This window comes from Leucopleurus acutus (assembly GCF_964270905.1).
Source record: "Leucopleurus acutus genome assembly, chromosome: 21".
NCBI classification, from domain to species: Eukaryota; Metazoa; Chordata; class Mammalia; order Artiodactyla; family Delphinidae; genus Leucopleurus; species Leucopleurus acutus.
Window position 1 is genome coordinate 30348978 of NC_139163.1, and position 23069 is coordinate 30372046.

Sequence of the window (23069 nt, forward strand, 5' to 3'; positions counted from 1 at the left end):
CTGAATATTTTTTTAAAGACATAGTTCTTCAGTTTTTTAACATTGAATAATGTTTTTAAAGAATCTCAAGCCAACCTGCTTTTCTCTTCTTATGCCCAATATGATTTTCACTTTTCCTTTTTGCTCATATGCCCATAGGATTCTTTCTTTATCTTCGACATCCAATAAGTTTAGTAGAATATGTCTCAGTTTTAATTAATTGTTATCAGTTATTCCTGAAATACAGTGTACTTTCTAGTCTATTGTTTCAAATCTTTTATTTCAGGAAAGTCTTCTTGAAGTATATATTTGATATTTTTTAATTCATTTGTTCGCTTTTCTTCAGGAACAGCAAATTTTGTATAAGTTGAATACCTCTCTGTGCCCCCTTTTAGTCTTTCATAGCTATCTTGTCTGTTTTTAAACAAAGTGTTTTCAAGATTTCTATAGGAGTACACAGTGATGACTCATGTTTGCATAAGCAAGTCTTATAAAAGAACCTGAACAAATATTTAGTCAAGTTTAAAACACAGTTATTAACTGTTTTTTTTTATTTCTTCAGGTTTTCAAAATTCATTTCTACAAATTATATTTCCAGAGAAAATCCAAGCAAATACAAGTGATAATTCAAAAGTAGAAAATGTAAGAGATTTTCCATAATGTTGTTATATGAAATTTCTTATTTTTATTACATAGCAGTGAAATACATCAATTCCATTATAGTATGACTATAACTAACCAATATTACTATTGATAAGGAATGTAAAGTTTTGATGGTAAAAGCAAACGTATAAATCAGAATGTTCTAATTTGTCTAACATTTGTCATTTCCTCATGGTAAAACCATTTTTTAAAGTTCAAAGAGAGAATATAATGTAAAAGAATTAGGGTATTATCTGAATGGTATCTAGATGATTCAAATGAAAGAATAATTTTCTCCAAAATGGTTAGGGAGAATCTGTTTTAACTAAAACCTGGTTCCTCAATCTCTACCCTTGTACCTACCAGTTATCAGAGAGTATAAACCCTTTCTTCTGTTATTTTTGTTAGAAAGGGCAATATTTCATCCTATTCACTGATTTATTTAACAGATATTTCTCTGGACTTGTGTGCATAGCTACATGCTAAGATCCTTAGGAGATAAAAAAAGAAATACAAGAAAGCAAGCCTTGCTTATAAGTGGCCAATCTTTTGATAACACTTTATTTTTACCAGTTTTAATGAAGTATAATGTATACACCACAGAATTCACCCATTGTAAGTGTACAACTCAATGATCATTAGTACATGAATAGAATTATGTAAACATTACCACAAATCCAGCTTTAGAACGTTTTGATTAAGTTCCTTCCTGCCTATGTGCAGTTTTTCTCTGCTTCCATCCCCAGCCCTTGGCAACTGCTGATCTGTTTTGTGTTTCTATAATTTTGCATTTTCTAGACATTTCATAAAAATGAAATATGTGATATGCAGGACTTTGCATTGAGCTTCTTTCACTTAAGATTATCCATCTTGCAACATTTATCAATACTTCATAATTTTTTTATTTCTTAATACATGTAGATAACACATTTTGTTTATCCATTTACCAGTTAAATTCAAGATTTTTTTCAGATATTGACTATTTTGAGTCATTCTGATATGAATATTTATGTATGGACATATAGTTTTCTTTCTCTTGGGTAGATTCTTGGAAGTGAAATTGCTGTGTCGTACGGTAGGTTTATGCTTATCATAGTAATAAACTGCCAAACTATTTTCCGTAGTGACTTATTAGTTTACATTTCCCATCAGCAATATATGATGATTCAGTTTTTCCACATACTTGTCAACACCTGATGTTGTCTCTTTTGATTAAATTTATTCTAACAGGTGTGTACTGATATCTCATTTTAGCTTATATTTGCATTTCTCTAATGAAAAATGCTGTAGAGCATCTTTCATGACCTACTAGCTATCTAAATACCTTTTTGGTGAAATGTCTATTAAATTATTTGCCCATTTTAATTTTTTAACCTATTATTATTTTTAACATATTTATTGGGCTATAATTAGTATATAATATTATATTAGTTTCAGGTGTACTATGCAGTGATTCAGTATTTTTTTACCAGTATTTTCAGATTACCACGATAAGTCCAGTTACCATCTGTCACCCTACAAAGTTGGTATACAATTATAATTATTTTTTAAAATTTATTCATCCTGGTATATATGTATATACTTATTTACTGAAGTATAGTTGTTTTACAATATTGTATTAGTTTCAGATGTACAGCATAGTGATTCAGTATTTTTACAGATTGTCCTCCATTATAGGTTATTAAAAGATAATGGCTATAATTTCCTATGCTATATAGTATATCCTGTTGCTTATCTATTTTACATATAGGAGTTTGTATCTGTTAATCCCATATCCCTAATTTGTCCCTACCTGTTTCCCTGTCCCCTAGGTAACCACAGGTTTGTTTTCTATATCTGTGAGTCTATTTCTGTTTTGCATATACATTCATTTGTATATTTTAGATTCCACATATAAGTGATATCATAAGTATTTGTCTTTCTGTGACTTATTTCATAAGCATAATACTCTCTAGGTTCATCCTTATGGCTAGAAATGGCAGAATTTCATTCTTTTTTATGGCTGAGTTATATTCCATTGTGTATATATATATATATATATATATATATATACGACATCTTCTTAATCCAGTCATCAGTTGATGGGCATTTGGGTTGCTTCCACGTCTTGGCTATTGTAAATGGTGCTGCTATGAACATTGGGGTACATGTATCCTTTCAAATTAGTGTTTTGTTTTTTCCAGATATATACCTGAAGTGGAATTGCTGGATCTTACAGTAGTTCTATTTTTAGTTTTTTTGAGGAACCTCCAACTGTGTTCCACAATGTCTGCACCAAGTTACATTCCCACCAACAGTATACAAGTATTCCCTTTTCTCCATATCCTTGCCAACATTTGTTATTTGTAGACTTTTTGATGATAGCCATTCTGACAAGAATGAGGTGATATCTCAATTTTGTTTGTTACAGTATTATTGACTATATTCCCTATGTGTACCTTATATCCCCTGCTTGATTGATTGACTGATTTTTAAATTGTAGTATAGTTGATTTATAATATATTAGTTTCAGGTGTACAACATAGTGATTCAATATTTTTATAGATTATACTCCATTTAAAGTTATTACAAAATAATGGTCACATATCCCTGTGTTGATATAACCTTGTTGCTTACTTATTTTATACATAGTAATTTGTACTTTTTAATTCCATACCCTTATCTTGCCCCTCCCCACTTCCTTCTCCCCACTGGTAACCACTAATTTGTTCTCTATATCTGTGAGTCTGTTTCTGTTTGTATACATGGTACAATTACCATGGAATACAGTTGCAGATTCCTCAGAAAAACTGAAAATAGAACTACCATATAATTAAGCAATTCCAGTTCTGTATACATATACAAAAAAAAAACCCCTGAAAACACTAATTCGAAAAGTTACATGCACCCCAATGTTCTTAGCAGCATTATTTACAATAGCCAAGATATGGAAGCAACCTAAGTGTCCATCAACAGATGAAGGGATAAAGATATACACACACACACATATATATACATACAATGGAATATTATTCAACCATAAAAAAGAATGAAGTTCTGACATTTGCAACAAAGCAGATGGACTTAGAGGGTATTATGCTTAGAGAAATAAGTCAGTAAGGTAAAGACAAATTCTCTGTGTTATCACTTACATGTGTAATATAAAAAATAAAACAAATGAATAACTATAACATTGAGTGTATAACAATGATATCTCATTGTGGTTTTGAGTTGCATTTTTCTGATGATTAGTGATGTTGAACATTTTTTCATGTGCCTGTTGGCCATCTGTAGGCCATTTTTGGAAAATGTCTGTTCAGGTCTTCTGCCCGTTTTTTGATTGGGTTGTTTGGGGGTTTTTTTGCTATTGGGTTGTATGAGCTGTTTATATATGTTGGATATTAATCCCTTATCGCTTGTATCATTTGCAAATATTTTCTCCCATTTACTAGTTTTTTTTCCATTTTGTTGATGGTTTCCATTGCTGTGCAAAAGCTTTTAAGTTTAATTAGGGTCCATTTGTTTATTTTTGCTTTTGTTTCTTTTGCTTTAGGAGACAGATTTGAAAAATATTGCTATAATTTATGTCAAAGAGTGTTCTGCCTATGTTCTCTTCTAAAAGTTTTATGGTTTCCGGTCTTACATTGAGATCTTTAATCCATTTTGAGTTTACTTTTCTATATGGTGTAAGGAAATATTCTAATTTCATTCTTTTACATGTAGCTGTCCAGTTTTCCCAACACCACTTATTGAAGAGACTGTCTTTTCTCCATTGTTTCTTGCCTCCTTTGTTGTAACTAACTGGAAGTTCATGGGTTTATTTCTGGGCTGCTCTCATGCATTGATCTATGTGTCTGTTTTTGTGCCAGTACCATGCTGTTTTGATTAATGTAGGTTTGCAGTACAGCTTGAAGTCAGGGAGCATGATACTTCCCACTCTGTTCTTCTTTCTCAAGGTTGCTTTGGCTATTTGGTGTCTTTTGTGGTTCCATATAAATTTTAGGATTATTTGTTCTAGTTCTGTGAAAAATGTCATGGGTATTTTGATAAGGATTACATTAAATCTCTGGATTACTTTGAGTAGTATGGACATTTTAATAATATTAATTCTTCTAACCCAAGAACACAGGATAACTTTCCATTTCTTCATATTGTCTTCAGTTTCCTTCAACAATCTTTTATAATTTTCAGAGCATTTTCACCTCCTTGGTTATGTTTATTCTTAGGCATTTTATTCTTTTTGATGCAATTTTAAACACAATTGTTTTCTTGCTTTCTCTTTATGAGTTTATTATTAGTGTGTAGAAAAGCAACAGATTTCTGTATGTTAATTTTGTGTCCTGCAACTTTACTGAATTCATTTATTAGTTCTAATAGTTTTTTGGGGGAGACTTAAAGGTTTCTTTATATAGTATCATGTCATCTGCAAATAGTGACAGTTTTACTTCCTCCCTTCCAATTTGGATGCCTTTTATTTCTTTGTCTTGTCTGACTGTTGTGGCTAGAACTTCCAATACTATGTTGAATAGGAGCGGTGAGAGTGGGCATTCTTGTCTGGTTCCTGATTTTAGAGGAAAAGCTTTCTGCTTTTCACCATTGAGTAGATGTAAGATGTGGGTTTGTCATAAATGGCCTTTATTATGTTGAGATATGTTCTCTCTATATCAACTTTGCTGAGAGTTTTTATCATGAATATATGTTGAATTTTGTCAGATGAATTTTATGCATTAATTGAGGTGAATATGTGATTTTTATGCTTACTTTTGTTAATGTGGTGTATCAGATTGATTGATTTTCAAATATTGAACCATCCTTGCATTCCTGGACTAAACCTTACTTGATCTTGGTGTTTGATCCTTTCTGTATATTGTGTTTGGTTTGTTTATATTTTGTTGAGGATTTTTGCATCTATGTTCATCAGCAGCATTGGCGTGTAATTTTCTTTTTGGTAGTGTCTTTGGTTTTGGTATCAGGGTGATGATGGTCTTGTAGAATTAATTTGTGAGTGTTCCATCCTTTTCAATTTTTTGGAATAGTTTGAGAAGGTTAGGTATTAACTCTTCTCTGTATGTTTGGTAGAATTCCCCTGTGAAGCCATCTGATCCTAGATTTCTGCTTGCTGGAAGTTCTTTAAAATTACAAATCCTATTTCACCAATAGTGATCTGTCTGTTCACATTGTCTGTTTCTTCCTGACTCAGTCTCGGAAGCTTGTATGTTTCTAGAAATTTGTCCATTTCTTCTAGATTGTTGAGTTTGTTAGCATATAACTGTAGTATTCCCTCTCTCTTATGATTTTTTGTATCTCTGTGATATTGATTGTTATTTCACCTCTTTCATGCCTGATTTTGTTTATTTGGGTCTCCTCTTGTTTTCTTGATGAGCCTGGCTAAAAGTTCATCAATTTTTTATCTTTACAAACACCAGCTCTTGGTTCCTTGATCCTTTCTTTTTTTTTTTTTTGATCTCTATTTATTCCCTCTATGATCTTTATTATTTCATTCCTTCTGCTAACTTTGGTCTTTATTTGTCCTTCTTTTTCTAATTCCTTTAGATGGTAGGTTAGGTTGTTTGTTTGATGTTTTTCATATTTTTTGAGGTCGGCCTGTATTTCTATAAACTTCCTTTTTAGAACTGCTTTTGCCACATCCCATAGATTTTGGAAAGTTATGTTTTTATTTTCATTTGTATTGAGGTATTTTCTGATTTCTCTTTGATTTCTCCATTGACCCATTGGTTTTTTAGTAGCATATTGTTTAGTCTCCTTGCGTTTGTTCTTTTCTCATTTTTCTTCCTGTAATTGATTTCTAACTTCATAATGTTGTGGTCAGAAAATATGCTTGATATAATTTTTATCCTTAAATTGTTGAAATTTGTTTTATGGCCTAGTGTGTGATCTGTCCTGGAGAACGTTCCATCTGTGCTTGAAAAGAATGTGTATTCTGATGATTTTGGATAGAATTTCCTGTAGATATATATTAAGTCCAACTGGTTATTATGCCATTTAAGGCCACTGTTCCCTTATTTTTTCTGTCTGGATGATCTGTTCATTGATGTAAGTAAGGTGTTAAAGTCCCCTACTATTATTATATTATTGTTAATTTCTCCCTTTGTGTCTGTTAATGTTTGCTTTGTATATTTATATAAATATAAAATAATAAAATATATAAAATTTATATAAAAACATATGCACCCAATACAGGTATTGGGTGCATATATGTCAATCAGTGTAATATCCTCTTCTTGTATTGATCCCTTTATCATTATATAATGCCCTTCTTTGTCTTTTGTTTTAGACTTTGTTTTAAGGTCTATTTTGTCTGATATGAGAATTGCTACCCCCCACTTTCTTGTTGTCACTATGTGCATGAAATATCTATTTCCATCCCTTCACTTTCAGTCTGTGTGTGTCTTTAGCTCTGAGGCAATTCTCTTGTAAGTAGCATGTAGATGGGTCTTGTTTTTTTTTTTAATATAGTTAGCCACCTTATGTCTTTTGATTGGACCATTTAATCCATTGACATTTAAAGTAATTATTGATAGATATGTACTTATTGTCCTTTTGTTACTTGTTTTCTGGTTCTTTTTGTAGCTGTTCTCTGTATTTCTACTTTTTTTTGTTTCTTCCCATGTGGTTTGATGATTTTCTGTGGTGTTACGTTTGTGTTCCTTTTGCTGTAGTTTTTGTGTATCTGTTGTAGGTTTTTGATTTGTTGTGACCATGGGGTTCATATTTGTTGACCTATAACTCTATCTACTTGTTTTAAACAGGTAGTCCTTTAAGTTCAAACACATTCTTAAAGAGCTACATTTTTTTACTCCCTCCCCCACATTTTTTATTATTGTTGTCATATTTTATATCTTCATGTTTATCCCATTACTGATTATTGTAGTTATGTTTGATTTTACAGTTTTGTCTTTCAATCTTCATGCTAGCTTATTTAAGTTGTTGATCCTCAGCCTTTACTGTATATTTGCCTTTACTAGTGGGATTTTTCCTTTCCTGTAGATTCTTACTTCTTATTACAGCCTTTCTTTTTCACTTAGAGAAGACCCTTTAACATTTCTCTTATGTTATGTTTAATATTGATGAACTCTTAATTTTTGCTTGTCTAAGAAGTTCTTTATCTCTCCTCCAATTCTAAATGATAATTTTGCTCTGTAGAGTATCCTAGTTTGCAGGTTTTCCTTTTCAGGACTTTGAATATATCATGTCACTGCCTTTTGGCTCACAAGGTTTCCACAGAATAATCAGCTGATAGCCTTATGGGAGTTCCCTTGTGTATGACTCTACCTTTCTCTCTCTTTTTTTAAATTAGTTATGCATTTTATACATATTAGTGTATATATATCAATCCCAACCTCCCAGTTATCTTTCTCTTGCTGCCTTTCAAATTCTCCTTTTATCTTAACCTTTTGCCATTTTAATTATCATATATGTCTTGATGTAGTCTCTTTGGGTTCATCTTGTTTGGGGTCCTCTGTGCTTCCTGCATCCAAATTTCTGTTTCTTTTTCAGGTTTGGGAACTTTTCAGCTATAATTTCCAACCCCCAGTCCCTGGCCATAATCCCTTTATAATTTCAGTTTGGGTTGTTGGTTCCCTGGCTCTTGAGATACTACTGCAAGAGTTAGTAACCTTCTCTGGAGAATTGCCTTTCAGTTATTGAGCTGCCTGGGAGTTACTCGACCCCATCCCCCAGGGTAACCCTTCAGCCAGTGCCTAATTGTTACATGGGTCTAAAAGCCCAGCTCCACTGTCTCAGGTGGGAAAGACTCTGAGGCACAAGTTTTACTCTAGAGTTTCCCCGAAGTATCAGGCTAAGGCTAGAATTTACCTGAAATCATATTTTCTTTCTTTCTTTTTTTTTTTTTTTGTGGTACGCGGGCCTCTCACTGTTGTGACCTCTCCTGTTGCGGAGCACAGGCTCCGGACGCGCAGGCCCAGCAGCCATGGCTCACGGGCCCAGCCGCTCCATGGCATGCGGGATCCTCCCGGACTGGGGCACGAACCCGTGTCCCCTGAATCGGCAGGTGGACTCTCAACCACTGTGCTACTAGGGAAGCCCTGAAATCATATTTTCTTTAGCTTTATCTTCCTCCCTATTTTGCTTCTCTTACTTCCTTGCAGGTTCCTCCAGAGAGTGCTCCCTAAATAAAGCACTGACAAAAGTATCCTCATTTCAGACCCTGCTTCTAGGAAACCTGACACTAACTGACTAGTCCATAGTTTTTATTAAACAGAAAGATAAATTCTCAATGTAGGTCACTGTAAATTCAGATAAATCTACTTCTTCTGAGACCCCCAATGCTTAAAGGTCTACAGGGTTTCCAGACCTTTACTAAAATATGTTTTGTGAAGATGAGTGATATTTTTTTTCCTGGAATCCTATGATTGTTTTTTGAAAATTAATTTTTATTGGAGTATAGTTGATTTAAAATGTGTTATTTTCTGCTGTACAGCAAAGTGAATCAGTTATACATATATCCTCTCTTTTTTTTAGATTCTTTTCCCGTATAGGTCATTACAGAGTATTGAGTAACATTCCCTGTGCTATATAGTATGTTCTTATTAGTTATCTATTTTATATATAGTAGTTTGTATACGTCAACCCCAAGCTCCCAATTTATCCCCCCCTTCTTCCTTGGTAACCATAAGTTTGTCTTCTATATTTGTGACTCTCTGTTTTATAAATAAGTGCATTTGTACCATTTTTTTAGATTCCACATATAAGCAATATCATGTGATATTTGTCTTTCAAGTATTTGTCTGATTTACTTCACTCAGTATGACAATCTCTAGGTCCATCCGTGTCACTGCAAATGGCATTATTTCGTTCTTTTTTATGGCTGAGTAATATTCCATTGTATATATGTACCACATCTTTATCCATTCATCATCCATTGGTGGATATTTAGGTTGCCTCCATGTCCTGGCTGCAATGAACATTGGGGTGCATGTCTCTTTTTGAATTATGATTTTCTCTGGATATATGCCCAGGACTGGGATTGCTGGGTCATATGGTAGCTCTATTTTTAGTTTTTTAAGGAACCTCCATGCTGTTCTCCATAGTGGCTGTACCAATTTACATTCCCACCAACAGTGTAGGAGGGTTCCCTTTTCTCCACACCCTCTCCAGCATTTATTGTTTGTAGATTTTTTGATGATGGCCATTCTGACTGGTGTGAGGTGATACCTCATTGTAGTTTTGATTTGCATTTCTCTAATAATTAGTGTTGTTAAGCATCTTTTCATGTGTCTCTTTGCCATCTGTATGTATTCTTTGGAGAAAGGTCTATTTAGATCTTCCACCCATTAGATTGGGTCGTTTGTTGTTTTGATATAAAGCTGCATGAGCTGTTCGTATATTTTGGCAATTAATCCCTTGTTGGTTGCTTTGTTTGCAAATATTTTCTCCCATTCTGTGGTTGTCTTTTTGTTTCATTTATGGTTTCCTTTGCTGTGCAAAAGCTTTAAAGTTTAATTAGGTCCCATTTAGTTTTTTTTGTTTTTATTTTCATTACTCTAGGAGGTGGATCAAAAAGATCTTGCTGCGATTTATGTCGAAGAGTGTTCTGCCTCTATTTTCCTCTAAGAGTTTTATAGTGTCCGGTCTTACATTTAGGTTTTTAATCCATTTTGATTTTATTTTTGTGTGTGGTGTTAGAGAATGTCCTAATTGCATTCTTTTACATGTAGCTGTCCAGTTTTCCCAGCACCACTTATTGAAGAGACTGTCTTTTCTCCATTGTCCATCCACTTTGTCATAGATTAGGTGACTACAGGTGTGTGGCTTTATCTCTGGACTTTCTATCCTGTTCCATTGAAGAGGAGTGATTTTGGAACCATATGAGTGAGTGAACAGGAAAAGTGTTTTCTGAAAGTGTTGAAATTATTGTAACACTTTACAAATAAAAGTTCCAGAAGGGATCGAATTTCTTAATCATTGAAAGTCTGTTATTAAAAATTAAAACACATATTTGCTGGTATTATTCAATAAATTCTCTTATGGCCTCCATTGATCAACCCCTCTACATTCTTTAAAGATCTAGCTCATTTTCTGTACATAGTCTGCAGAGAGAATGCGTGTCATGCTACCTCTCACAGTATAGTTAGAGGGAGTATATCTGGTATACTAATATCTTAATAATTATTATGTTTTCATTTTGAGAAAAATATTCATCCCAGAACTACTTTGGGTGACTTGTGCATCAGGTCCACTTTAGAAAGAGATAAAAATTCTCCAGCATCTCTGTTCAGTTATTGCATTCAGATCTCTAAGGGGAATTTTTTTCACTCATGTAAATTTTACAGCTAGGACATGTTGCTGCTTCAGTATCAGTATCCTATGTTTGGTATTTCTGCCTTATATCTGACATATACCTGTTTTGCTTCTTTCTTCAATTTATTTCTGGTTTTACTTAAAAAAACCTTTAAAATTTTTAGAATGATTTTAGATTTATGAAGAATTTGCAAAGATGCTACCTTGAACTCCCATATATGTTCACTCAGTTTTCCCTAAAGTTAACATCTTATATAACCATGTTGATACATTACATTTATCAAAACTAAAAAATTAACATTGATACCTTACTATTAACAAACTGTAGGATTTATTTGGATTTCACCAGTTTTTCCACTAATGTTCTTTTCCTGTTCCAGGATCTAATTCAGGATACTACATTGCTGTTAGTTGTTATGTCTCCCCAGTCTCCTTTGCTCTGTTTTTCTGTTTCATGACCATGTCATTTTTAAAGAATATCGGTCAGATATTTTGTAGAACGTCCCAGAGTTTGGATTTCTACAGATATTTTGTAGAACATCCCAGAGTTTGGATTTCTCTGATGTTTTATCATGATTAGACTGAGGTTATGAGTTTTAGGGAAGATTACCGTAGAGGTAAAGTGCTCTTCTCATCACATCATAGCAGCAGGTACATGGTATCCACTTGACTTCATAACACCAGTGATGTTGACCTTTCTGTTTCATTTTTGATCATTTACTAGACCTTTTAACAACTTGCCTTATTATCTCTTGATTTGTATTGTCTCCTTGTTGCTTCTTATTTTCACAGATCCGGAAAGGCTTATCTTTTTTTGTGTTGTGGTATTTGTGTCTTTTTGGTTTTTATATGCTTTAACTAAGTTTTCTTTTTAATGATGATCTAACTCTGGCTTTTCACATGTTCTTTTTTGCAAGATGAAATCTCATCACTTAGGTTCACTGACCAACTGATATTGCAACTCATTGCCATCCATGTTTTTACCTGAGAATAATTGGGATGGAGTAAAAAAAACTACGCCAAATTTTGTTCAAGTGTCTTCTGTTTAAAAATATAGGAAGCAAGCCATACATTTCAGGAAAATGGTTAAGATAAATAATTTTTGTGCCTAATGGATTAAGTTAAGCTTCACTGATGTGTAGAGTACCTTATTATCCCAATGATGCTACCTGAGTAGGCATTACAGCATGGCACATCACCTCTTCTTTTAGAAGAGTTTAAAATTCAGTCACATATGATTTCTAGTGCTGTACAGCTCCTTAGATTGGGCTTCTTTTTGTGGATATAGTAAGAATGGATAATATAATAAATAAATATTATCATTTTTGATATATTATTGCAGATTTTAAATCACACATAGTCTGAGACATTTTAAGCATTATATGGAAGGATTAGTTGATGTAAAATTGTTGTTTCACTTCTTTTATTACATTTGTCTTCACTCTCAGTTGTTCTGGATTCTCTAGGAACAGGTATCCTATATTATTCCAATAGATGAGAAACCATATACCGTGCACCTTAGGCAAAGGTAATTTTTTATTCTTTACTTTTAGATTTAATTTTATTTATATGAATTTATTTACTTATAATAAAAATAGAGTGTTAAAAATAATGTACTTGTTTATTAAAAATTTTAGTTGTCTCAGATGAACAGATGCTCTCCTGTGAATTAATTTTTTGGTCTTAATGCCTCATAGTCTTTTGTGAATAAGGGGGTTAGGAACAGGAAAAATAGGGACTTGTGTCCTGAAGATTAATCTATATGATCTTAAGTTGGCAGAACCAGCAGGACCTGTATAATCAGGGCAGGATGTGATAAGAAAGAAGTAAGTCTGTAACTGTATCAGTTAGGGTTTGATCAGGGAGGCAGGCTCACCACCAGGAAAATGAAATAAGGGATTTAATATAGAAATTAGATCATACAGTGTTCTGGAAACTGGTGAATAATTTATGGAAAATAGTACCAGCTATATACCATGCCTAAGAGAATTATGAACATATTTTAAATAACTTTCTGTAGGGTTTAATTCTCTCTTGGAAACTCAGTAGAGAAAGGCTGGCTTGGAAGCAATTTGTAACTTTCAAGAAGTAGATTTCAGTTAAATTTTGGGTGTAGAACTAGACTACATGGTATTAAGGAGAGGTGAATTGTGAGAAACTGAAAGTATTAAGTGAAAATGACTTTTTCAGAAATGTTCAGCAGAGAAAAAAAGAAGAATGTGAATGCTTTTTAAGGAAGAAAAAACAAAGTATTTTGGCTGAGAGGAAGTTTCTTAAAGAGAGAAGTAGAAACAAGTGATTCATTGTGTTGTTAGATGCCACAAAATGGCATTGAGTAAAAGAAGTGTTAACCTACCTACTCCTTTAGACAGAAGGGAAGAATAGTAAATGACCACTCAAAGAACTTTTCAAGTGCATAAGAGGGAAAGAGAGAACTCATATTATATTTGAGTATCTTATTGAAACTATAAGCAGTAGTAAGAAATAGACTGGAGCTTGGGAGATGGATAGAGCATGTATATACTCTGTTTTTGGAAATCACCTGTATAATAATTAGGACACCATGACTATAGGAAGTCATAGGAAGCTATTGCAAGAAACTTATATGGGAAATAATGAGAAGTATAATTATAACCATGTAGGATTTATTTATTTTTTTTAAGACATAACTGAGGTGGCAGAAAAAAAGATTAGATAACAGATTAGACATAGTGGTAGCACAGATTTGGTGGGGCAGTGAAGGAGAAGGAGAGCACATCTGCGTCAGGGGATATCCAGGAGAAATGTCCAGTGGCAGTTTGATTGATAGATTGATTGATTGATTGATTGAAGTATAGTTGTCTTACAATATCATATTATTTTCAGGTGTACAATATAGTGATTCTATATTTTTATACATTACAAACCATATAATTACGTTATATTGACTGTATTACCTGTGTTGTACATTGCATCCCTATGACTGACTTATTTTATAACTGGTAGTTCATACCTCGTAATCCCCTTCACTTATATATTAAAGGCCATTTATGACAAACCCACAGCTAACATCATACTCAATGATGAAAAGCTGAAAGCTTTTCCTCTAAGGCCAGGAATAAGACAAGGATGCGCCCTCTCACCACTTTTATTCAACACAGTATTGGAAGTCCTAACCATAGCAATTAAAAAGAAATAATATGCATCCACATTGGAAGGGGAGAACTAAAATGGTCACTATTTACAGATGGTAGGGTAACATAGAAAACCCTACAGACTCCACCAAAAAGCTATTAGAACTAATAAATGAATTCAGTAAAGCTGCAGGATACAAAATTAATATACAGAAATCTGTTGCATTTCTATACACTACTAATGAAATGTCAGAAAAAGAAATCAAGAAAACAATCCCATTTACGATTGCATCAAAAAGAAAAAATACCTGGGAATAAATTTAATGAAGGGAGATGAAAGACCTGTACTCTAAAAGCTGTAAGACATTGATAAAGAAATTGAAGAGAGCACCAATAAATGGAAAGATATACCATGCTTATGCATTGGAAGAATTAATATTGTTAAAATGTCCATACTACTAACCAAGGCAATCTACAGATTCAGTCCAATCCCTATCAAAATACTCATGCATTTTTCACAGAAGTAGAACAAATAATCCTAAAGTTTGTATGAAACCACGGAAGACCCCAAATAACCAGTTATATTTAGTTCAGGTCATGTGAGAGAGGTGTGGGTTTCAGAGCCATCTTTTTAATATAGGTACAAATGAGGCACCAGAAATGAACAAGATACAGAGGTGGGGGTGAATATTAATGATGAGAAGGAAAAACAAACAGGATTGAAGGCCATGGAAGCATTTAAGTGAAGAAGTACGGATCCAGATGAAGGGACTTATAAAAGTAGACAAAAAGATATGAGGGAAACCAGAGGTAAATGGTATGATTGAAGTTGAAGAGCAGATGTTTTAAAGAAGGGGAGTGTGGTCAATAGTGTGTTAGAGTAGCTTTACGTGACTCAAACTGCTTTTTGGATTTAACAACAAGCGGGTCATTAGTAATCTCTATGGCAACTGTTTTAATGGAGGATTCCCAGCAGAAGCTAGACTGGGTGGTCTAGTTACATTACATTGGATTGAGGAGTGAGCACCAGGTGAGAAAGCATACGTAAAATAGCATAATAAGGACAGGGAATGATACCAGAGAAGGTTGAACTTAGACTTGTAGTTTCAACACCTATGTTCTGGTTAGTATGACTTTTACAGAATACTCTTCCACTTCATTATAGTAATATATATTTAATAGTAAAATTGAGAGAGAATGAAAGAATAGGGAATTCCCTGGTGACACAGTGGTTAAGAAACCGCTTGCCAGTGCAGGGAACACGGGTTCGAGCCCTGGTCCGGGAAGATCCCACATACTGCGGAGCAACTAAGCCCGTGCACCACAACTACTGAGCCTGCACTCTAGAGCCCGTGAGTCACAACTACTGAGCCCGCATGCCACAACTACTGAAGCCCACACACTTACAGCCCGTGCTCCGCAACAAGAGAAGCCACCACAATGAGAAGCCCACGCGCCGCAACGAAGAGTAGCCCCCGTTCGCTGCAACTAGAGAAAGCCCATGCATAGCAACGAAGACCCAACACAGCCCCAAAAAATAAATAAATGAAGAAAAGTTTAAAAGAAACGAATGAAAGAATAGAAAACTCTCATAATCCTACACCCATTTCGTATCTTTGTAAATTTTAAAATGCTTTTCTCTTGTCTTGTAGTCTCTTATTTTTTAAAGGAGTATAAGATAGGAAAATTATTTTGAGTAAATGCTTATTGCTTTGAATAAAGATTACATACAGGTCAAAAGAAGATACTACCTTTGTCAGGGATTGGCAAACTTTTTCTTTAAAGGCCCAGATAGTAAATATTTTAGGCTCTGAGCATGATAATATCTTTGTCACAATGACTCAACTCTGCTGTTGTAGCGTGAAAGCTGCCATAAACCATGTATAAGTGAATGGGTATGGCTGTGTTCAAATAGAATTTTATTTACAAACGCAGAAGGTAGGTCAGATTTGGCTTGAGGGATTTAAGTTTGCTGACTACTGCTTTACATGTTTCAAAAAGAATAACTTAAAATTCTCTCATTCTTTTTTTATATTCAGAAGGTAGGTCAGATTTGGCTTGAGGGATTTAAGTTTGCTGACTACTGCTTTACATGTTTCAAAAAGAATAACTTAAAATTCTCTCATTCTTTTTTTATATTCAGATTTTTTTTAGCAGATAATTTCATGGTTTATTTGTATAATCAAGGATCTGTGAATTCTCATTCTTCAAATATTCAGGTAAGATTTAAATTTTATATTTCAAAGATTTTTAAAACCCTTTTTACATTGAATACTTTCCTAATACAGAAGACTGTATTCACAGGGGATGTATTTAAGTGATCCACTTATGCCTCATTTCACCCATTATTAGGCTTTATTGAAGTCTTGGTAAATTAAAGACAAACTAGATTGACTTACCTTCTACTCTGCCTAGAACATAGGCACAATTAAATTAATTAGTTTATATTTTGTTGAATAAATGAATATACATTAAATAATAATAAAACAAGTACAAATCTTACTGAATCTGAAATCATAGATTGAAATCCTTTCCTTCTTTTTTAGTCCCTGTCTCATCCATCAATGAATCATATTGACTCTACCTTTCAAATTATGTACTAAGAATCCACCCTCTTCCTCTGTCTCTATCTGCTGATACCACTGTAAACATCATATCTAGTTTGGATTATTGCTGTAACTTCCGGAATAATCTCCCTGCTTCCACACCTTGCTCACCTCCTCAGTTCCCAACATGACAACCAGATCAATCCTATTAAAACCTGGTCAGATCATATCACTTCTCTGTTCAGAAGCCTCCATGGGATGATTTAATGTTCACAAAGTGAAAACCAAAGTCATTTTAGTATCCTACAGGCTTTACACAGTCTGGTTCTCTTTACTTCTATGACCTCATTTCCAGTTATTCTCTACCTTGCTTATTCTGTTCCAGTCGCCTTGGTTTCCTTGCTATTCTTCAAACATACCAGACATGTCCTCCTTTCAAGAAATTTTCACTTTCTATTTCTTCTGATCCAGATGTTTGCTCTTTCCCAAGATACAATGTTTCTCTCCCTCATTTCCTTCAGGTCTTTGCTCAAAACCATCCTGTTAGTCCTTGACTAACCCCTATTTTAAATGGCACTCTTAACCTTATTACTCTCTTAACTTACCTGTTTTGTTTTTCTCCATAGTGGTTATCAATATATGATGTACCATATATTTTATCTATTTATTTTCTGTTTTTTCAGTGCAGTATAATCTTCATTTCACCAGAGCTTTTGGTCTGTTTTATTCAATGATGCATCCCTAGTGCCTAGAAAAATGCCTGGCACATAGCATGTAATAAAAATTTGTTGAATTATTGAGATATGTTACTTCCCTTCTATTGGAAAGGACCATTACTTTCCTTTTATTGCTCCTTCCTTCTCCACATAGTTCTAACATAAAGGCATGTGTTAATAGGAAAACATACATTGATTTATACCAAAATTCATAGCACTGTCTTGGAAATCATATAATTTTCCTATTTTGTCTGTGATGATGTTTGCTGTGTCTCTGTGTTAATTGTACTGTGGTCAGAGACTGAACTTGGTGTGATTTCAGTCCTTTACAATTTGTTTTTGTGTTTCATGGCGCAGAATATGGTTTCATTTTGGTAAATGTTACATGTTCTTTAAAAAGAAAGTGTATTGGGCTTCCCTGGTGGCGCAGTGGTTGAGAGTCCGCCTGCCGATGCAGGGGACACGGGTTCGTGCCCCGGTCCGGGAGGATCGCACATGCCGCGGAGCGGCTGGACCCGTGAGCCATGGCCGCTGAGCCTGCACGTCCGGAGCCTGTGCTCCGCAACGGGAGAGGCCATAACAGTGAGAGGCCCGCATACCGCAAAAAAAAAAAAAAAAAGTATGTTCAATGGAATATTACTTAACTATAAAAAAAGATGAAATAATGCCATTTGCAGCAACATAGATGGACCTAGAGATTATCATGTTAAGTGAAGTAAGACAAAGACTAATATCACATGATATCACTTATATGTGGAATCTAAAATAATTATATAAATGAACTTATTTATAAAATGGAGATAGACTCAGAGACAGAAAACAAACTTATGGTTACCAGAAAGGATAGCGGCAGCTGGAGGGGGAGATAAATTAGGAGTTAAGGATTAACATATACACATGACTACATATAAAATAGATAAACGACAGGGACCTACTGTACAACACAGTATATTCAGTGTCTTGTGATAACCTATAATGGAAAAGAATCTGAAAAAGGATACATATATAGGTGTATGTATGTATGTATAACTGAATCACTTTGATATACACCTGAAGCTAACACAACATTGTAAATTAACTACACTTCAATAAAAAAATGGTTAAAGAAAAGAACTCTGTGCAAAAAAAAGTATATTATATATAGTTTTTTTTTTTTTTTTTTTTTTTTTTTTGCGGTACGCGGGCCTCTCACCCTTGTGGCCTCTCCCGTTGCGGAGCACAGGTTCGGGACGCGCAGGCTCAGTGGCCATGGCTCACGGGCCCAGCCGCTCCGCGGCATGTGGGATCCTCCCGGACCGAGGCACGAACCCGTGTCCCCTGCATCGGCAGGCAGACTCTCAACCACTGCGCCACCAGGGAAGTCCTATATATAGTTTTTAAGTAGGGTTTTACCTATATTAGGTTAACATTCTGTTCAACTCTTCTATAGATTCTGAATGCTAGATTTATCAGTTACAGAAATGTATGTGCTTAAAAATCTTTTAGTATGATTATGCATTTTTTTTTATTCTTTCAGTTTTGGCTTTTTGTAATTTGAAGCTATGTTATTAAATAAATACAAACTTGGAATATTTATATCTTCCTGGTGAATTGAAACTCATGTATCATTATGAAATGTCCCTCTTTATCTCTAGTAATGCTTCTTGCCTTAAAGTCTACATTTTCTGTATTAGTATCGCTTCAGAATCATCCGTTTGGTTTGTGTGGGTGTGGTCTATCTTTTTCTAGCTCTTCAATCTTTTTGTGCCCTTAAATTTTAAATGTTTCTTTTTAGCAGAATATCAGAATTTAAAGGAAATCCATACTCACAATCTTTGTCTTTTAATCGATGACCTAAATTTATATATTGGAAAATAATTTTACCTAAAATATGGGATAAAACTTTGGAAGCAGGATGTAAAATAATAATCCCAAGTATTGATCTGAAAAGAGTAGTTAATATGGTGAAAGTGGCAAATATGAGGAGACTTTTTTTCTGAATGTCACTTTATCGATACTGATATAAACTGTATATAGCCTGTGAAAAATATTCAGAAAGTTCTATTAAGTATAAAAAGTTAAGAAATCATTAGAAAGTTTTGTCAACTCCTAGGTAACCACTTTATATTTTCGCCCCCAGACTCAGTGCTACTACCAAGGATATATTGAAGGATATCTGAATTCTGTTGCCACACTTAGCACGTGCTCTGGACTGAGGTTATGTATTTTTTTGTCGTTAATATGCAAACACCATGGTTATGATATTTGTCTGCAGAGAATTTGTTAGTTTATACTAAGTGTGGAGCTGGTAGAGGATTCCCATGTGGAGGTTATTCAGTGAATAATGATAATAATAATAATAATCTCTTCCTCTGAATATGTTTCTTCTCTGATTTCCCTTTACTTTCCCCACTGACCAGAGACATGTCTAACTTCTTGAAGGTTTAGATTTCCTGGTGTCTTTGCTCTGTATCTTGTTTCTTCTTTAGTACAGAAATGACAGTTGAACGTGTCTGACTATAGCAAGTTGGAAGAACTGAGTTTTGGGTAGCTTATTTTTTCAGCACATAGAGTATTTTTGATACCTACCGTGTACCAGCTACTGGCCTAGTGTTTGGAGATGTAAAAATAAACAAAGCATGCTGTTTCACAAAGGGAAATCATCTTCAGAGAGAGGAAGCACTTCTATATAAACAAATAAGTATTATTATGGTACTCATTTTTCTAGTAATATCACTATCTTAATCTCTCTAAGAACTGTAGGGTTTCCTCTTTAGTGCTTGGAGAGTTTTTCATTCTGTCAGGATATTCTTCACCTTCATTTTGTAGTGTAGGAGCCTTGTTTCCACAAACGAATTTTACTCAGTGCTTTTTACATGGAATTCTGAAATGTGTTTTTTAGAGAGTAGTCACTTGAACTGTTACCTGTATTCAAGAAAGAATACTTATAAAAGTTGTTTACTCTTTAAAATTTAGCTTTTAATTTCTTATTCAGACTAGGTACATAAACAAAATTCATAAATGCCTTCTAATTACTGCTGAATTTTATTTTTATGAATAAAATTACTGATTATGTATCCTTTTTTTATACAATGTAATCATTGCAGTGCAAAACAGAAAGAAATTTATACAGATTTCTATTTGCTATTGCTTTCATTAAATTACTGACTTCGGGAACAGGAGAATGACTTGATCACAGTAATGCTGTGTACTTGCTAGCAACTGATTACATAATTTGTGCTGCGTTTATAACTATAAAGTAAATTAAATGGAAAGTTACTTTTTTGGATTGGGGAAGACCTTTTTTTATCTCTTCAGAGTCATCTCCAAAACATAAAGAGTTTGGGTCAAAATACTGAGCTCAAAAACATTCTGTATCTTTCTTCTCACTCTCCTCCTCCCCCTCCTTCTCCTCCTCCTCCTCCTTTTTTAAGGAATTCTGTCAGAGTTTTATGATACAGAATTAATTAAAAGCACTTAAATTTTTAACCTTAATTTTACAGAGGAATATTGCAGTTTGAAAATTTTTCTTATGGAATTGAGCCTCTGGAATCTGCAGTTGAATTTCAGCATCTTCTTTATAAATTAGGAAATGAAAACAATGAATTTGCAGTTCTTACTGAAAATAACCAAGACACAGAACAAAACCCAATGGACTATAATATTTTTATAAGTGAAAAAGTGAGTTATGTATGCTTTATTACTCTTTCATGGCAGTTATTGCTTTTATTTACTTATTAATTTAATTTATTTTTTAACATCTTTATTGGAGTATAATTTTTTCACAATGGTGTATTAGTTTCTGCTGCATAACAAAGTGAATCAGCTATATGTATACATATATCCCCATATCTCCTCCCTCTTGCGTCTCCCTCCCACACTCCATATCCCACCCCTCTAGTTGGTCACAAAGCACCGGGCTGATCTCCCTGTGCTATGTGGCTGCTTCCCACTAGCTATCTATTTTACATCAGGGAGTGTATATATGTCCATGCCACTTTCTCACTTTGTCCCAGCTTACCCTTTCCCCTCCCCACGTCCTCAAGTCCATTCTCTACATCTGCATCTTTATTCCTGTCCTGCCCTTAGGTTCTTCAGAACCTTTTTTTTTCTTTAGATTCCATATATATGTGTTAGCATACAGTATTTGTTTTTATCTTTCTGACTTACTTCACTCTGTATGACAGACTTTAAGTCCATCCACCTCACTACAAATAACTCAAATTCGTTTCTTTTTCTGGCTGAGTAATATTCCATTGTATATATGTGCCATATCTTCTTTATCCAGTAATCTGTTGATGGACACTTAGGTTGCCTCCATGTCCTGGCTATTGTAAATAGAGCTGCAATGAACATTGTGGTACATGAGTCTTTTTGAATTATGGTTTTCTCAGGGTATATGCCCAGTAGTGGGATTGCTGGGTTGTATGGTAGTTCTGTTTTTAGTTTTTAAAGGAACCTCCATAGTGTTCTCCATAGTGGCTGTATCAATTTACACTCCCACTAACAGTGCAAGAGGGTTCCCTTTTCTCCACACCCTCTCCAGCATTTATTGTTTGTAGATTTTTTGATGATGGCCATTCTGACTGGTGTTAGGTGATATACCTCATTGTAGTTTTGATTTGCGTTTCACTAATGATCAGTGATGTTGAGCATCCTTTCATGTGTTTGTTGACAATCTGTATATCTTCTTTGGAGAAATGTCTGTTTAGATCTTCTGCCCATTTTTGGATTGGGTTGTTTGTTTTTTTTGATATTGAGCTGCATGAGCCGCTGGTAAATTTTGGAAATTAATCTTTGGCAGTTGCTTCATTTGCAAATATTTTCTCCCATTCTGAGGGTTGTCTTTTCATCTTGTTTATGGTTTGCTTTGCTGTGCAAAAGCTTTTAAGTTTCATTAGGTCCCATTTGTTTAGTTTTGTTTTTATTTCCATTCCTCTAGGAGGTGGGTCAAAAAGGATCTTGCTGTGATTTATGTCATAGATTGTTCTGCCTATGTTTTCCTCTAAGAGTTTTATAGTGTCTGGCCTTGCATTTAGGTCTTTAATCAATTTTGAGTTTATTTTTGTGTATGGTGTTACGGAGTGTTCTAATGTCATTCTTTTACCTGGAGCTGTCCGTTTTTCCCAGCACCACTTTTTTTTTTTTTGTGGTACGCGGGCCTCTCACTGTTGTGGCCTCTCCCGTTGCAGAGCACAAGCTCCGGACGCACAGGCTCAGGGGCCATGGCTCACAGGCCCAGCCGCTCCGCGGCATGTGGGATCCTCCTGAACCAGGGCACGAACCTGCATCCCCTGCATCAGCAGGTGGACTCTCAACCACTGCGCCACCAGGGAAGCCCCCGGCACCACTTATTGAAGGGGCTGTCTTTTCTCCATTATATATTCTTGCCTCCTTTATCAAAAATAAGGTGACCATATGTGCGTGACTTTATCTCTGGACTTTCTATCCTGTTTCATTGATCTGTATTTCTGTTTTTGTGCTAGTACCATACTATCTTGATTACTGTAGCTTTGTAGTATAGTCTGAAGTCAGGGAGCATGATTCCTCCAGCTCCATTTTTCTTTCTCAAGACTACTTTGGCTATTCGGGGTCTTTTGTCTTTCCATACAAATTGTGAAGTTTTTAGTTCTAGTTCTGTGAAAAATGCCATTGCTAGTTTGATAGGGATTGCATTGAATCTGTAGATTACTTTGTATAGTATAGTCATTTTCACAGTGTTGATTCTTCCAATCCAGGAACATGGTATATCTCTCCATCTGTTGGTATCATCTTTAATTTCTTTCAACAGTCTCTTATAGTTTTCTGCATACAGGTCTTTTGTCTCCTTAGGT

At 34.5% G+C, this 23069-nt stretch overlaps 1 protein-coding gene across 1 annotated transcript in view; it reads left to right on the forward strand.

Annotated features, from left to right (window-relative positions):
* The window catches only part of LOC309977711 (disintegrin and metalloproteinase domain-containing protein 32-like), a gene marked incomplete at both ends in the record, with an annotated part of 166747 nt that overhangs the window by 17044 nt on the left and 126634 nt on the right, over nt 1–23069 (forward strand). Inside the window, 5 exons of the mRNA XM_082863999.1 lie at nt 542–621; nt 12348–12409; nt 16138–16213; nt 19376–19452; nt 20739–20916. Coding sequence (XP_082720125.1) covers nt 542–621; nt 12348–12409; nt 16138–16213; nt 19376–19452; nt 20739–20916 — 473 coding nt within the window. The remainder of the gene's footprint in view (nt 1–541; nt 622–12347; nt 12410–16137; nt 16214–19375; nt 19453–20738; nt 20917–23069) is intronic.